Source organism: Homarus americanus, unplaced genomic scaffold (assembly GCF_018991925.1).
Source record: "Homarus americanus isolate GMGI-L3 unplaced genomic scaffold, GMGI_Hamer_2.0 scaffold5589, whole genome shotgun sequence".
NCBI lineage: Eukaryota > Metazoa > Arthropoda > Malacostraca > Decapoda > Nephropidae > Homarus > Homarus americanus.
In genome coordinates, this window is record NW_024736650.1 from 3,737,738 (window position 1) to 3,756,079 (window position 18,342).

The following is an 18,342-nucleotide window of genomic DNA, read 5'->3' on the forward strand; positions in this document are numbered from 1 at the left end:
TTGTGGATGGACAGGAGGGGGTGTAGATGGGAGGAAGGGTGAGTAGACAGGAGGTTTGGTGCATGGATGGGAGGAAGGGCGTGTGGATGGAAGGGAGTGTGTGTGGATGGGAGGACCTCCAATCCACACAAACACTCACTTCCATGCAGACACCTTCCCTCCCACCCATACACCCAACCTCCCACCCACCTAACCTTCCCTCCGACCCACCCAACTCTCTCACCCAGTCAACCTTCCCACCCACCCACACCCCCTTCCTCTCACTCACCTCCAGGCAGCACCTTGTTGTGGGTCCACAGTCAGCCACACAAACCTGCAATTCAAAAAGTTTTAGACAATGTTCATAAATACCTTACATATATACATTGCATATTGTCACAAGTACTTTACCTGCTTAGTGGGGTTCTTGTCCTGCCAGACGTTCGCTTCAGCCAGACAACCTTCCACCTGAGCCAGCCAGCCATTCACCAAAGCCAGCCAGCCAGACAGCAGTCCACATGAGCCAGCCAGTCCCCAGTCCACCAGATCCAGCCAGTCAGCAGTCCATCTGAGCCAACCAGCCATTCACCTCAGACAACCACACAATCTGAAAGATTTAAAAAGACCCTGACAAAATATACCAATCCAACCAAAACCACTGAACCTAATTTGCAAACATTTATTCAAGTGTTGGTTGGTTAAATTTCCACATATCTTTAATAGTGCAGAGCTAAGACTCTCAAAGGTAAAAATTTATATCACACAGCAGAACTACACACTGTCAAGACCTTCAAGGTATAATATATATCACACAGCAGAACTACACACTGTCAAGACCTTCAAGGTATAATATATATCACACAGCAGAACTTCTCTCCAAGACTCTCAAGGCATAATATATATCACAGCAAAACTTCTCTCCATCAAGACCCTCAAGGTATAATATATTTCACAGCAAAACTACTCTCAAAATTAACTTATCCAGTAAATACAGGGTGTTGGAGAGTTCACAGCCGACGACATTTCACTTCGACTGTCACGAAAAAGGACGCGATAAATGTAAATACAAGACTGTATAAATGTAAATATTTCGTTATACAAAGTAATATATTATTATGTTGATTATAGTCTTAAGTTTCTAGTGATACGGACGATTTAACAAAGTAAGTGCTTTTGAATGTACCGCCTGAATGACTAGTAAGAAAGGAAGCTTATTTTTGGCAGGATGTGAGAACTTTCTCTCCTAAACTAGGATTTGTTTTGTTACCAAATTTCATAAGAAACTACTTCATAGTAAAATAATAAGTTGACCAAATAAGTATATAATTATAATTTATTGATTAGGAGATAAACAATTTTAGGCCCAAGATATTCCGTGCCAATATTAGTCATGTGACAACGCCTAGAACGATGCTAGATTTGCCACGTGATGCCTCAGACCAATATGAACTCTTGAAGAAAAGAGACCAACTTCTACACTCCAGGAGGAGAGGCCGACTTTAACATTGATAAGACAGGACATATCAACGGCCTTCCCACCCATTTGATATTCAAGTACTGTACTGTAACCTTCTATCAAACAATATTGCATCTACGTAAGTTGATATCTTTTGTGCATTTAAAGACATTACAAGAAATGAGCACCAATTATGAAACCAGAAGTTATGATGACCTAATCAACCCCTGCCCAGCGGGGTATTAGAAAAAAATATATATTCTTAAAAAAGACCACCAGTGAGTAAGTATAAATTAAATTGTATTGGTTTATCAGATCAGTCTCACTGAAATATGATACAAAATGAAAATATAATTTGGGTGCAAAATTTATCACAGAAAAATGTAAAGTCAGGGTCAAAGGTTCGCTCCCTTCCAAAATGAAGCAGCATCGACCCCAAACGAGATACAACAGTTTGGGTAAGTCAGTTCAGAGACTCATTCCCGTGCCTCAGTTTCACCGCGGCGAGTAAACATTGGTCCACAATTGTACTAAACACTTACATATGTCAAGCAAATTAAAAGAACTATTAGAATAAGGTGGGCAGAGTAGCCGGAGCACAGACCAAAGTGATAAGGGAAGTAACAAACAAGATTTACACTCCATTAAAACTCCAATTCAGTAAATCATTGGATCAAGGTACAATGTTTAAGGACTGGAAATCAACCAACATCACCCCAGTATACAAGAAGGGTAGAAAAAGTACAGGAGAAAACCACAAGCTGATCAGCCTAACATCACATACAGTACAGTATATGAAAATATAAGGATTAAATATTAAGAAATGTCGTGCCATCATCCAACACCTGACAAAGCACAGTCTTATCAATGCATCACAACACAGTTCCATGGAGAAAATCCTGCCTAATAAATACTCACTTTCCTTCAAGAGGTAACAGGGTACATGGACCAGGGTCTACCAGTGAATGGGTTGGATATGGACTTTTCTAAGACGTTTGACAAGTCCCACATGCACGACTAGCCTTTAAGATTCAGGCACAAGGCATCACAGGCAATATATTAAAATAAATGTCCAGTTGGCTCAAAGGGTGGTATTGAATGGGGTAAGTTCAATTTAGAAAAGGGTTCTGTCCTTGGACCCACCCTATTTGTGACCTACATTAATGACATAGATGACAATATATTACCATATTGTCAAGATTGTGGACAACACAAAGATATTTGGGTAGGCACAAAGTCAAGATGATGTCACAACCGTGCAAAAAGATCTGCTGGAGCTGTGCAAATGGTTGCATGACTGGCATAGGCTTTATATCATTATATAATGTGAGTCTCTCCATGTAGGGTACAACAACCATAATCACAACTATCCTGTTAAAACACTTTCACTGTTGAGAAAAGATCTAGGCATTGTGATAAACCAATCACTGAAGGCGGCACAACAAGTGGAGGCAGCAATGAAAAAAGATAACCAAGATTTAAGAATTATAAGTCGTACCTTCAAATATAAAGCTAAGAAAAGGCTCCTTCAACCTTATAAGTATCACGTAGGTCCCCATCTGAATTAATGTATTTAGGCACAGAAACTCTACCTCCAAAAAGACTTAACATTCATATAAATGGTGCAACACAGAGCGACTAAGATGATTCCTGAACTTCATCATCTCAATTACCCAGGTAGACTGAGTGCCTAAGGACTAACAACTCTTCAGACAACACAATATGGTAGATCTCATAGGGACATTCAAAATCATGAAAGGGATGGGAAATGTCAACCCGGGCCATTTTTTGTGATGTTATGCACCACCAACGAGAGGGGACATTACTATAAGTTCACCAAGTTATCGTGCAGGACAAATATAAGGAAATACTTCTTCACACAGAGGCTGGTAGACCTATGGAACAGTCTACAGGCTCAAACTGTGGAATCAGAGAACAGAACTGGGTTTCAAAGCAGCCATATACAAGAATATGAAAAACGCTGGAGGGATCCTACACAGGCCACTGGCCTTCTTCCCTCTGTATGGTTCACCTGTAGTGGGTGGCCATTAGGTAAATAAACTAAAAAATAAGTTAATATGAAGATAAGAATATGTTATTGGCTGCACTAAAACTTAAAAAGGCAACTATGAACACCACAACTACAAATTTGGAAGTACAATGTAAATGGACAAAGATTCCAAAGAGAATGTGAATAAAATAAATAAAATTACAGCGAGCTATTTACAGAAAATCTAATTTGTTTTCAGAGGCGCCATACACAGCATTCAAATAGGATTTGTTTTGTGAAGAGCCTTCTGTTGTTTTCTGAACAAACATGTAAATCATGACCTGTAAAACTATTTCAGTATCATGATGCACCACAGCCAGGCCAGTTAACCCTCTCGTGGCCTTTCTACACAAATTTCATTACTAAGTGCCCTTGCTGGCGTGACCCCTCCTGTTCAGCAGTATCTCACACTGAGAGCACCCATCCTGTAAGCAGAAATGCAGAAACAGTGGACCGGTCCTATCAACCACTAAGTTCCTCCCACTAGCTTCATGGGCTGGCAGATGCACCTCTAAGGGTGCAATTTAGGTCTGGATCACTCTACCCAATGTTTATAAAATGGAAAAATCATTCTTGTTACCGACGCAACCCGTGTTGAAAGACTGCAAGGGGTTGAGATTTCTGACCATGAGTATCAGAGGTTTTACCTTTCCACTATCATCCTGTTTCTCAGGCAGCTCTAAATGTGCCTTAGTCCAGAGAGCAAGCATTCAGCTTCAGAAGAACCTACTGGAGAGACACAACCAATACACAGTAGCTCATACAGATTTAGAAATACTAATTTACATGTCTGTCACAATATATGAGAGATTCAATGAAATTAGATGGCGACATTTCTTTCTTGGTATTCAGTTTTTTCCAGCGCCTTAATTCAAGAGGGAGAGAGATGAGGAAAAGGCAATTGTCCAAAATAGCAATTTTTTACAAACATGCCAAGGTTATTTTTAACTTATTTATTTATTTTATAATTTTACCACTTATTAGATTACTAGCCATTTGGAATGATTTGGAAGAGGGCAGCACATGTCCTTGACTCTGTATTAAAGTGGGTTTCCATCTCATTTACAAGGTGACCAAGGAATGGAATGGCTGGATTTTTACGGTAGTTACAATTTACTTGATGCCTACTGTACTTATGCATGACTTTGATACCATTTCACCAACACTCTCAAGCTGAGAGGCCTTGGTCAACCACATACTAAAGTAATCTTTCATATCCCTATGAATTTTCTTATTTGTTCAATGGCCATGTTTATCATTTCGTACACTGCATATTAATCTAAATTGCTGGGCTGAGTTTGGCAGTCACGTGTCAAGACAGGGATTCGATAAAAGTATCAACTGAATGCCTGTCTGCGTTGTACATGCTCAGCGTGCAGCGCCATAAATTATTAGATAGAAAGAAAGCCTTCATTAAAGATGTGATTGATCATTTTGTAGTTGATAAGCATAGCCTGAAGCATTTATTTAACCATTGAAATTATGCTGCTAATGTTCTGAGCAAGTCACCATCATGACAGAGTCATCCCTAGATTTTCATGATCATATGAAATTAATTATATTCTGTAATTTTTAATGCTTAAGGTCAACCCTATGATAATTTCAGTGATTAATAATTTGGTGATAACACTGATAAGAGATATTGCGTATTACACATTACTGGAAAGTAGCTATAATACTTCATCATACTTTTATATGGATGTATACAAGTGTATGGACCTGTTTTGAATTAACTGATATGTCAGGTCTATTAACTCAGATTAAAGTAAGTTTTCCAATTTTTTGTGACTTTCTGACACCAAATACTAGTCGAGAAGTGATTGGCAGTCCGATTTATTCATGTAGGACCATTCTTTGACTTCATTCCGGCTATATTTGGCTACATTTGGGTAATTAGTCGGACCCGGGATAAGTTTGGTTGGGTTAGATTAGGCCAGGTTAGGTTGAGTAAGATTAGACTAGAGATATCTTTGTAGACGGCACACTATAGTTACACCATAAACAGTTATTGTATGACTTTATTACTTACTGTCATCCAAAGATCTATTATGGAAAAAAAACCAACCGAACATAACCGTACATCTCCTTCTGGTGTTACCCGCCTGCTGCAGTATTACCGGAAATTTAAACGACAATGTACAGGTTTGGAAGTTAGGTTCGGTTAGGTCAGGTTCTAATAGGTTCTGTGCATTCTCACTTCCATTTTCGTGTTCGTTATTATATAAATATTATCTCCAGAAATTTTGGTTCAATTCCATAAATTATTTCTGGTATAAACCTTCACTCATCTCACTATTGATGGTATAAGATATTTTTTTTTCTGGTGTACTTTGGTTAGGTTAGGGTAGTATAGGTATATGGTAATAGGTTAGCCTATTTTGGCATGAAAAATAATTTTTCTGGTGAATTTTGGTGTTTTTTAGTCGAGTGAAATTGATTGAAAACAATTATAAAAACGCCGGATTTTCATTGTTATATTATAGTGGAGACTGTTGTAGTTTGTGGAAATATGTTAAAAAAATGGATATTTTTAAAATAAACGCTACTTAACATTTGTGGGTAAGAACAGACCTAACCAACCAAACCTACCTAACTTCCCCGGTATATTAAACAGAAAGAACTTCCTATGATATGGTGAAATTTGAGGCATTTTCTAGACGTGATATGATACGGCCGCATCGGCGCTATGCAGCCCTGGCGGGTTAGTTCTATATATTAACCAAAATCCGAAATACTTATCGGGCTAAAAACAAATATTAACCATATTAATTTTTGTCAATTCACCAAATCGTCGACGGCAACGAATTATTTTTTACTACAAACACCAATATAAACTACACTAATACCAAGGCAGCATAATATATAAAATGGCGGAGTTTATCTTTGCAATTACCTTTTCATAAAACTTTTTCACATAAATTTCCATTTGATGACGAATAAAACTCAGTAACTACCTGCTGGGTTAACAAACTACCATGGCGGTGGTTAACCAACTCTCTAACATCACATGTAACATAATTATGAAAATAAAAATACCAACAATTTACTCACCGCAGAGAACAGTAGCGACATAAGCTTGTGTTTAAATAACTTAATAACAAAAATAATCACCACATAATAGCCAGTCACGGCACATCCTTCCCTCACGACTCACTCAGGCAAATGGCTTGTTAGTGACGTCACAATGGTGTGTTATACCAAGGAAGGAATATATAGAGAAACTTGTACTACATTCAATTAACGTTCAGCCCCTGACTGCTGCGCCATCTCTCGATTAAATTTTACCATAAATATTTAAGGTTATCATAGAAAACGTGTTATTGTCTAGAGAACGAGCTTGTCTTTAGCGTAGACTCCTGTCATAAGCCATATACATTTTTATTCTTAGCAGCCATTGCATAAAATATACATGATTGTCTGCTTATACATTTATAAATTTATTTATTCACGAACAATGATGTTCCTTAAATAAAAGAAGAGTCAATACCATGTTGCACAGTACATGAAATAACATAAATAAGGGACTTAGGTGGTAGATAAATATAAGTTAAGAAAACATTAAAAGCAAGCGGGCAAAAAGAATAAAGCAATAATAAAAAAGACTAAGTTTCAGCCTTCAGTCTTGAAAATATAACTAATTCAGGGTGGATAAGGTCGAAATACATTATACAATATGTTTGAATGTTCTGATAAGAGTCACACACACACACTATAATTTCTTTAGATTTAAGACAGCATACAGCTTGCTAACACTTCCTACTACGATTGGGAAGATAAACTGTAAACTTTGTGATAGCTGACAACTGCAAACAAGCTGGGTGGAAAAGTTAAGTGAAACCTGAGGCAGTGTGAGGAACAAACCATCAGGCAGCAACGGGAACAAAGAGTCAGGCAACAGCAGGAACAAACCATCAGGCAGCAGCAGGAACAAAGAGCCAGGCAGCAGCAGGAACAAACCATCAGGCAGCAACGGGAACAAAGAGTCAGGCAGCAGCAGGAACAAACCATCAGGCAACAGCAGGAACAAAGGAGAAACAGGCAGCAGCAGAACAACAAACCATCAGGCAGCAACGGAACAAAGAGTCAGGCAGCAGCAGGAACAAACCTCAGGCAGCAGCAGGAACAAACATCAGGCAGCAACAGAACAAAGCATCAGGCAGCAAGAACAAAGAGTCAGGCAGCAACAGGAACAAAGAGTCAGGCAGCAGGAACAAAGAGTCAGGCAGCAGTCAGGCAGCAGCAGGAACAAACCATCAGGCACAACGGGAACAAAAGAGTCAGGGGCAGCAGGAACAAAAGCATAGGCAACAACAGGAACAAAGCATCAGGCACAACAAGACAAAGCATCAGGCAGCAACAGGAACAAAGCATCAGGCAGCAGGAACAAAGCATCAGGCAGCAACAGGAACAAAGCATCAGGCAGCAACAGGAACAACAAAGCATCAGGCAACAACAGGAACAAAAGCATGGGCAGCAACAGGAACAAAGCATCAGGCAGCAACAGGAACAAACATCGGTCAACAACAGGAACAAAGCATCAGGCAGCAACAGGAACAAAGCATCAGGCAGCAAGGAACAAAGCATCAGGCAGCAACGGGAACAAAAGCATCAGGCAGCAACAGGAACAAAGCATCAGGCAGCAACAGGAACAAAGCATCAGGCAGCACAGGATCATCAGGCAGCAACAGGAACAAAGCATCAGGCAGCAAGGAACAAAGCATCAGGCAGCAACGGGAACAAAGCAACAGGCAGCAACAGGAACAGCATCAGGCAGCAACGGGAACAAAGCATCAGGCAGCAACGGGAACAAAGCATCAGGCAGCAACAGGAACAAACCATCAGGCAGCAACAGGAACAAAGCAACAGGCAGCAGCAGGAACAAAGCATCAGGACAACAGGAACAAAGCATCAGGCAGCAGCAGGAACAAAGCATCAGGGCAACAACAGGAACAAAGCATCAGGCGGCAACAGGAACAAAGCATCAGCAACAACAGGAACAAAGCATCAGGCAGCAACAGGAACAAAGCATCAGGCAGCAACAGGAACAAAAGCATCAGGAACAAAGCATCAGGCAGCAACAGGAACAAAGCATCAGGCAGCAACAGGAACAAAGCATCAGGCAGCAACAGGAACAAAGCATCAGGCAACAACAGAACAAAGCATCAGGCAGCAGCAGGAACAAATAGCAAGCAGCAAGCAGACAAAGCATCAGGTAGCAGCAGAACAAAGCATCAGGTAGCAGCAACAGGAACAAAGCATCCAGGGCACAACAGGAACAAAGCATCAGGGTAGCAGCAGGAACAAAGCATCAGGCAACAACAGGAACAAAGCATCAGCAGCAGGAACAAAGTATCAGCAACAGGAACAAAGCATCAGGCAACAACAGCATCAGGCAACAACAGGAACAAACATCAGGCAACAACAGGAACAAAGCACAACAAAGCATCAGGCAACAACAGGAACAAAGCATCCAGGCAGCAACAGGAACAAAGCATCAGGCAACAACAGGAACAAAGCATACAAAGCAGGCAGCAACAACAGGAACAAAGCATCAGACAAAGCATCAGCAACAACAGGAACAAAGCATCAGGCAGCAACAGGAACAATGCATCAGGCAACAACAGGAACAAAGCGTCAGGCAACAACAGGAACAAAGCATGAGGCAGCAACAGGAACACAACATCAAGCAGCAACAGGAACACAGCATCAGGAACAAAACATCAGGTAGCAGCAGGAACAAAGCATCAGGCAGCAACAGGAACAAAGCATCAGGCAGCAACAGGAACAAAGCATCAGGCAGCAACAGGAACAAAGCATTAGGCAGCAACAGGAACAAAGCATCAGGCAACAACAGGAACAAAGCATCAGGCAACAACAGGAACAAAGCATCAGGCAACAACAGGAACAAAGCATCAGGCAACAACGTGGGTGTAGGAGAGACAGACACATCACAGTGGAGGTGGTCGGCCATCACAGTCTTCAAGAGATACGCGTCATCCTTCAGGAGCTTGAGAGAAAAGTTAGCGTTTATGAGGAAGTTTATGACATAACTTATTATCCCGTGGCGGCGTCCTCAACCCTAACAGCTCGGCGGCTCCGACACTTTAGCCCCGGTCAAAAGCTACCACTGAAAATGTGTTCATTAATAGAGCCTCGCGTCGATGCCAGGGGTAAGGTCATTTAACATGTCCCTGTTTCTAGTTCCCAAGAAAATGCCAATAAAGCGGAGTCTATGTCATATCCGTGAAAACATCCCGTGACCTGAAATAAATTTGGGATACAATAGTCGCCCTTAATGGCTGGTCGGAGGCGCTCAACAAACCGCAGTCAATCTACCAAATTATGGAGCCTCACATTCCCGTGCGCTTCGCTGTTGCCACCGCGGGAACCTCCCTTCTCTTCTCTCTTTATTCCCTAACTTGATCCCTTCTCTTGTGTTCTCTCGTGCCTGAGCAAAACACATAAAATATTTGTGAATATGACACCCCTAACACAATTACTGAATCGAAAGCAAGTGTCGTCACGTGATAATATTACGGAAGTAAATTTTGGAAGTAAACATACTCTGTGTCATCTGTCATATGAGATGCACTGCCTGCCTGCGGGCGTCGGGGCTCACCATTGGTGGAGGGGGTCGATATCCAACCAACCACGGTGAGAGCTGCCGATTCCGGTGGGCGGATCCTTATGACGTAATTGCTACAGAGCGTGCCTATTGGTCTACGAAACATCCACCAACGTCGCTTACTTTCCTGCCACTGAGCTGTGATTGGTGGCGCCACACAAAAACAGTCGGGTTGTGTGATCCCGAGGTGCTCCTCGTTGCCGACAGATTGGGAGGCGTCGCGACCAGACCCTCGAACGATCATTGGTGTCCATCACTCACAGCTGTGATCCTCGCGACAGAAATGTCAAGTGATACGTGACGTCGTGTACAATACCTTAAGTTGTTAATTACCAGAGACACCTGACGGGTAGGAGAGAGACCTTGTACTGTCAGGCAGCAGGGCAAGGACAGGGCCCACAGAGACAGTGAGTGAGACAGACAGACAGAGCCGTGTGTATGGTGGCGAGGCCCTGGACCATACAACAGTGAGTGCCGTGTTGACCGTGGATGGCCCGGGTGTTGGTGAGTGAGTGACACACGGAGGCCACCGCTGCCACACACAACACGACAACATCCGCAGGTAAGTATGCGTAGTCGTCACCTTCTTCACGTTCTTCCTGTGTTCACTCTGGTAGTGCGAGAGTATAACAGCGAGTACATTAATCTAATGAACAAAGAAGCAATGTGGAGTCAGGTGTTGAGGGACAGGTCCACCATAAGCTCTACTAACCTCAGGAGCCTCACAGTTCAAGTGCCTCGTAATTCTGTACTATCTTACCACACACCACTCTTAACATGGCCTCTTAATCACTATTCATTTGCTCAAGATTTGTTTAGATAAGATGTATATGATAGCGGGTGGTGACGCGGGGTGGTAATAGAAGCAGGTGGTGGAGGCAGATGGTGGTGATGAAGGGGAGGGAAGGAGGGCAGGTACTGTTGGTGGAGGCTGGTGGTGGGGAGGAGGCAGGTAATGGTGGGGAGGAGGGCAGGTAGTGGTGGGCAGGAGGGCAGGTAGTGGTGGGCAGTAGGGCAGGTAGTGGTGGGGGTGGGCAAGTGGAGCTAGAGATAACAAGTGGTAATGGAGGAGGGTGGTTGTACTGTGGCAGGTGTTAGTGTTGGAGATAAGTGCCGTGGGTGGTGGAATAAGAGGGCAGGTAGTGGTGGAGGTGGAGACGATGGACAGGTGTGGTGGTGACTCTTCCTCTTGTCCACAAACCTCCTCCTTCTCCTCCGTTATACCCCACACCCTCCTCCTCCTCCTCCGTTATATCCCACCCTCCTCCTCCTCCTTACCCTCCCTCCTCCCCCCCTCCTCCTCCTCCATTACCCCCACCCTCCTCCTCCCCCACCCCACCCTCCTCCTCCTCCATTATACCCCACCTCTCCACCCATCCCACCTCCCTCCTCCACCCCCACCCCTCCTCCTCCTCCATTACCCCCACCCCCCACCCCTCCTCCTCCCTCCCCCACCCTCCTCCTCCTCCCTTATACCCCACACCCCACCCTCCTCCTCCTCCTCCCCCACACCTCCTCCTCCTCCATTATACCCCACACCCTCCTCCTCCTCACCCCACCCCTCCTCCTCCTCCCTCCATTATACCCCCCCTCCTCCTCTTACTACCCTCATACCCCACCCTCCTCCTCCTCCATTATACCCCTCCTCCTCCCATTATACCCCACCCTCCTCCTCCTCTCCTTTATACCCCACCCTCCTCCCTCCCCCCTCCTCCTCCCTCCGTTATACCCCACCCCCTCCTCCTCCTCCATTATACCCCCACCCCTCCTCCTCCTCTCCCTTATCCCCCACCTCCCTCCTCCTCCATTATACCCACCCTCCTCCTCCTCCTCCTCACCCCACCTCCTCCTCCTCCTCCCCCACCCCTCCCTATTACCCCACTCCTCCTCCCACCCTCCTCCCTCCTCCATTATACCCCACCCTCCTCCCTCCTCCATTACACCCCTCCCCTCCTCCTCCATTACCCCCACACCCCTCCCTCCTCCTCCGTTATACCCCACCCTCCTCCTCCTCCCATTATACCCCACCTCTCCTCCTCCCTCCTCCTCCATTATACCCCACACCCTCCTCCTCCTCCTCCTCCCTTCCCCCCCTCCTCCTCCTCCTCCTTACCCACCCCACCCCTCCTCCTCCTCCTCCCTCTCATTATACCCCCACCCCTCCCTCCCTCCCCCTCCTCCTCCTCCACCCCCCCTCCTCCTCCTTATACCCCACCCTCCCTCCTCCTCCCTCCCATTATACCCCACCCTCCTCCTCCTCCTTATACCCCACCCCTCCTCCTCCTCCATTATACCCCACCCTCCTCCTCCTCCTCCCTCCCTCCTCCCTCCTCACCCCACCCCTCCTCCTATCCACCCCCACCCTCCTCCTCCTCCTCCCTCCTACCCCACCCCTCCTCCTCCTCCTCCTCCTCCTCCTCCTCCTCTCCTCCATCCCCCACCCCTCCTCCTCCTCCTCCCCACTCCTATATACCCCACCCTCCTCCTCCCCTCCTCCTCCTCCTCCATCCCTCCCCACCCCTCCTCCTCCTCCTCCCCCCCCCTCCCTCCTCCTCCCTCCTCCTCCTACCCCACACCCTCCTCCCCTCCTCCTCCTTCCTACCCCCACCCTCCTCCTTCTCCTCTACTCATCACCTCCTCCTCCCCCACACATCCCTCCTCCTCTTCCACATACACCTTCCCTCCTCCACCCACACACAAACACACCCCTCCTTTCCTGCCACCCACATCCCTCCACACGCACCCACATCCTCCTGCCACACACACACACACTCACACCCTGCCTCCACACTCGCTTCAGTCGTCACAAACTTACCGTATTTCTTCCCCAGCTCCTCACTCTGCATCCCACCTTTGTTAATGACGATCCTTCCAAAATACCTGATAATTTCTCTATTTTTCTTCTTGTACAGTGTGTGGTTTATGTTTTGTTAGAGGTTAGACATGTATCCAACACTACCTTGTAACTGTTCCTTGTCCGTCTCTCATAAAGGAGTAATGATCTCTCCCTGTCTCTATTGTATGATTCACCCTGACGGTATTATGTGATCAAGGTTATCCAGTTTCATCTTAGTGTATACTTGGAACTTGCCCACTTAAGTAAATGTTCTCAGACGAGTTTCACGAAGCTGTTGTGTATCCTACTACACGTACACGTACACGCACACCCATTATACACACACACATATACACACACATACATACACTTCATATTATACACGTGACCACCCGAAGAAAATACCTGACTGATGTACCCCAGGCAATTATCTTATTATTTTCCGGATTTATAACTATCTCTTGAAGCAGTTTGTTAATTAGTATGCAGGTGTGTGGTGGTACAGGTGTGTGGTGGTGGTGCAAGTGTGTGTGGGTACAGGTGTGTGGTGGTGTAGGTATAGTGGTACAAGTGTGTGGTGATGCAAGTGTACGGTGGTGTAGGTGTGGTGGTACAGGTGTGTGGTGGTGCAGGTGTGTTGTGCTGTAGGTGTGGTGGTGTAGGTATAGTGGTACAAGTGTGTGGTGGTGCAGGTATGGTGGTGTTACAGGTGTGTGGTGGTGTAGGTGTGGTAGTACAGGTGTGTGGTGGTGCAGGTGTGTGGTGGATCAAGTGACAAAGGTGGGTGATGGGTCAGGTGGTATTATAGGTGTTTGGTGGGTCAGGTGTGCACAGGTGTTACAGATGCTTACGTGCGTGGTTGTGGGAGGGTGCTGAGCAATGACCAGGTGTGTGTGTGTGTCGCTGTGCAGGTGTGGGCGAAAGTGTAATCTGAGGGAAGTTGTCACCTGTAGGACTGCACATGTTCAGCTGTATTGTGCAGCAGTTGTGACAGATGTTTGACGTGTACTGAGGTGGAGTGACAGGTGTATAACGTGTACTGCAGTGGAGTGACAGGTGTGTGACGTGTACTGAGATGGTGACAGGTGTGTGACGTGTACTGAGGTGTGTGACGTGTACTGAGGTGAAGTGACAGGTGTATAACGTGTACTGCAGTGGAGTGACAGGTGTGTTACGTGTACTGAGGTGGTGACAGATGTTTGACGTGTACTGAGGTGGAGTGACGGTATAACGTGTACTGCACGTGACGTACTGAGATGGGGTGACAGGTGTGTGACGTGTACTGAGGTGGAGTGACAGGTGTATAACGTGTACTGCAGTGGGTGACAGGTGTGTGACGTGTACGAGATGGTGACAGTGTGTGACGTGTACTGAGGTGTGACGTGTACTGAGGTGAAGTGACAGGTGTATAACGTGTGCTGCAGTGGAGTGACGGGTGTGTTACGTGTACTGGTGACAGATGTTTGACGTGTGGAGGACAGGTGTATAACGTGGTGGGTGACAGGTGTGTGTACTGAGTGGGTGACAGGTGTGTGACGTGTGTGTGACAGGTGTGTACGTGTAGGGTGGACAGGTGTGTGACGTGTGTGTGACGGTGTGTGACGTGTACAGGTGTGTGGTGGTGACAGGTGTGTGACGTGTACTGAGGTGGTGACAGGTTTGTGACGTGTACTGAGGTTGTGACAGGTGTGTGACGTGTACTGAGGTGGTGACAGATGTGTGACGTGTACTGAGGTGGTGACAGGTTTGTGACGTACTGAGGTTGTGACAGGTGTGTGACGTACTGAGGTGGTGACAGATGTGTGACGTGTACTGAGGTGGTGACAGGTTTTGACGTGTACTGGAGGTGGTGACAGGTGTGTGACGTGTACTGAGGTGGTGACAGGTGTGTGTGACGTGTGACGTGTACGTGGTGGGGTGACAGGTGTGTGACGTGTACTGAGGTGGTGACAGGTGTGTGACGTGTGGGGTGACAGGTGTGTGTACTGTGGTGGGGTGACAGGTGTGTGACGTGTACTGAGGTGGGGTGACAGGTGTGTGACGTGTACTGTGGTGGGGTGACAGGTGTGTGACGTGTACTGAGGTGGGGTGACAGGTGTGTGACGTGTACTGAGGTGGTGACAGGTGTGTGACGTGTACTGAGGTGGGGTGACAGGTGTGTAGGGTTACAAGTATAGATTAGGGCAGTAACTAAGGTTGTTGTTGTTATTGCCGACAGACATGATGAGCGCCTTCCCGTACCCGGCCATGTTGGGGGTGCAGCACCTGATGGGCGGGGACATGCGCCCCGCCTCCCAGCTCGGCCCCGCCCGCCGCCCCGACCATGACCCCACCACGCCCACGCCCTACTATCACCGCGACGCCCACCACGCCCAAACCAGAGACGACCACACTGCCGCCCGTGACTCCATGCAGCAGCTACTGCGTAATGACCTTCTGGGTCTCAACCGCAGCCAGATGGTGTCACGGGACCTACCGCGGGACATGGCCGGGGCGGCCGGTCAGGACGAAGCGGGAGTCCCACGGAGCCTACCTTCCCTCCAGCAGCTAGACCACTCTATGGCCGGCAACATAGAGAACCAGGATCCCGCCAGTGGTCGCGGGTCGCCTCCCGTCAAGGAAGAAAGGGATCCCCGCGATGACGGCACCGGTGGCTCGTGCAGTGACGATGATACCTCCCGCGGCCCGGGTTCCCAGGCGGGAGCCCTCACGTCCACTGGGAAGAAAGTTCGTCAGCAGAAACACGTGAGACTCTCTATTAATGCACGGGAGCGGCGACGGATGCACGACCTGAACGACGCACTAGACGAGTTGCGCTCTGTTATTCCCTATGCTCATTCCCCCTCCGTTAGGAAGCTCTCTAAGATCGCCACGCTCTTACTGGCTAAGAACTTCATCTTGATGCAGTCCAATGCTATCGAGGAGCTGCGGCGCGTCGTGACCTACCTGAATCAGCCAGGAGCCCACTTGCCGCATCTGCCACCCTCAGTAGCCTTTGACACAGGTACCGGTCTGGGGACGGAGGCTGTCCTACCTACCACAGCAGGCTTCCCTCGCCTCCCCCCACAGAGCCACAACCCCAGCCCGCCTCGGAATAACAAACTGCAGCAGCCACTCTTTACCGACCCCTCGCCGCCCTACAAGTCTCAGTCATAACGAGGCTGGTGCACCAGGAGGCGGCGAGGGCGTGGCAGGGGGCAGGAGCACCCACAAGGCGAGACACAAGTGGGAAACCACACAACAGCCATCTCTCCCCAGTAGTTCTTCAGGTTGTGCATCCGCCGCCTCTCCCGTGCGTTGACAGGCAGCCATGTCGGAATTTCACTTAGAAAACGATATATTTATCCGCTTATCTCTTGAAGCCCCACCAACATTATCACTCTCTTCACCTCCACCATACTGTCTCTTTCTTCATTAAGTTTCAAATGTAAAACATTAACACTGCATCTCAGTGTTTAATACTGTTATCGCGACATTTGGCTGCCGTTTCTTATTGATAAACCTTGTTACTATCTGAACCACCGACTGATTTCAGTGACGTTTTTATAGTTTCCACCACCGTCTGTCCCTCATGTCTCACTTCTCTTCATTCTTCATATACTATTTTTTTTTGTTAAACTATAGATATTTTTAAGTATTTAAACTGTGGCCGCATTGTTTCCTTTTTTTTTCTTCTACGTTTGCTACTGTCTCTAAATTTTATTCCAGGTTTTCTCTCTTACTTTCTTCCTCTTGTCTCCTCCATACTCCCCTTTAGTCACGCGTTCCGAGTTATTCCTCCATGCGTCTACTCCCCCGTCAACGAGTCCCTCCGTGTCTTCGTCAACGACTCCCTCCATTAATTTTCCCTCCATGAGGACGATTTTCTTTCTTCACGTTGAGGAAGGTGACAACCTCCCTGAGTGACCCCGACCAGTGCAGCCCTCCACCCCCTGGTATGTACTGTAGCATCATGTACTCCCCTCCCCTCACTCTCTCGACTTGATGCTTCGTGGAACAAGTGTATGTGAAATGTGTTTATAAATTTTGGACGTGTGACCAGCCAGGATGAGCTAGTTTGTCGGGATCGTGTGTGGATAGTTTGTTTGTCAGATCAGTGTGAATAGCAGACAACCAAGTCAGCATGACTAGCTAGCCTTTTCTGTGTACAGTTATTGTCAAGATAAATGTAATTTTTCACACAGAGATACTTCAAGTTTATTTCTAGTCCCTTGCACAATGACAAATCTATGAGTGTGTGCCCTTTGTAAATAATGATAAGAGTATTGTATGTATTGTATATTGAAGGGTCAAGAATAAAGTGATGTTATTAATAAACTGGAGTTTCTTCACCTTCAAGAAATAAGCTTAATCACTATCACTGCTTAAAACCCATCTCTTAACAAGTCTCTACATACATAGTACTGACAAATCTACACTTACATAAAATACGTGTACTTTTGGGGACGTGTTTTTAACATAGTAAGTTACACTGTAATATGTACCACCCCATCTGTACTACTTTGACGCAGCTTAACACAAGACTGAGGTTGTGAACGTATGAAACTGATAAATCTTAGAGTTAAGAGTGAGGGAGGAAGTTCTGCTGACAGACAGATGTAAACAAGAAGATCGTCAGTGTGGTCACTATACACCACATCAACAACAATGAGATAACAATGATTAGAGTAGTAAGTAGCTGATGTGGACTAAATCATGTGTGAAATAATAGAGTGTGGCAGTGCCGGGAGGATAAAGAAATATATTGAAAGAGTTGGAGGGAAGGGACGTGTCGCTGGTGTGGTGTATGTACCTCACACAAACACAGCCTAGAAGCAACACAGATAATAAAAGGGAACTGAAGGAATAATATCACGATCAAAGCCTGCATGACTGTTTCTGTATGCGCAACTGATGAAAATTCCATTGTTGACGAGTAATTTGGAATTGATAAGAGAATTTCCAGATGAGTTAAGACCGACAAAACAAAACTGAGGGAGGGTCACTGTAATGTTTACGTGCTGGGCAGGATGATGTAGGGATGCTGATGATAAACAACGAATATGGTAAGTACAGAGATCTTCGGCACTCAAACTTTATGTTAAAATATTCAGTTTGTGACTGCTATATAGCTTATTGGAGTCGAAGGGGCAAGCAAGGATCGGCGACATGACTGAATTACACACTATAATGGGAAAGGATAAAGAAGAAATAAATAGAACTGTTTGTCAGACACGATATCAGATAGATAAAATATAATATAAGGGGGTCGTGACAAATACTGCTTGGGACTCACTTTACGGTAATCAACACACGTCACTAATCTACACCACACATAGTCAAGACCTGTACGTTAGTAGTTCACAGATCATTTATATAAGGTACAAAAATAACTATACATTCATATGCCTTCTATC

The 18,342-nt window shown here is 46.0% G+C and overlaps 2 protein-coding genes across 2 annotated transcripts; both read left to right on the plus strand.

Moving 5' to 3' along the window:
* Positions 1-1,853: 1,853 nt before the first annotated feature.
* Positions 1,854-9,535, plus strand: LOC121872242 (putative uncharacterized protein DDB_G0271606). The gene is made up of 4 exons (XM_042374909.1): positions 1,854-1,893; positions 2,780-2,982; positions 7,333-8,720; positions 8,773-9,535. Exons 1-4 carry the CDS (start codon positions 1,854-1,856, stop codon positions 9,533-9,535), a joined length of 2,394 nt encoding a protein of 797 aa, XP_042230843.1.
* Positions 9,536-10,292: 757 nt separating this feature from the next.
* Positions 10,293-17,263, plus strand: LOC121872300 (class E basic helix-loop-helix protein 22-like). The gene is made up of 2 exons (XM_042374996.1): positions 10,293-10,672; positions 15,165-17,263. Exon 2 carries the CDS (start codon positions 15,167-15,169, stop codon positions 16,100-16,102), a length of 936 nt encoding a protein of 311 aa, XP_042230930.1. The 5' UTR covers positions 10,293-10,672; positions 15,165-15,166; the 3' UTR covers positions 16,103-17,263.
* Positions 17,264-18,342: the final 1,079 nt, after the last annotated feature.

Coding starts and splice junctions, on each gene's coding strand:
- LOC121872242 (XM_042374909.1), top strand. CDS start 1,854: ATGAAGCAGCATCGACCCCAAACGAGATACAACAGTTTGG. Junction 2,983..7,332: donor TTCAACCTTATAAGTATCAC/GTAGGTCCCCAT, acceptor AACCTGAGGCAG/TGTGAGGAACAAACCATCAG. Junction 8,721..8,772: donor GCAGCAGAACAAAGCATCAG/GTAGCAGCAACA, acceptor ACAAAGCATCAG/GGTAGCAGCAGGAACAAAGC.
- LOC121872300 (XM_042374996.1), top strand. CDS start 15,167: ATGATGAGCGCCTTCCCGTACCCGGCCATGTTGGGGGTGCAGCACCTG.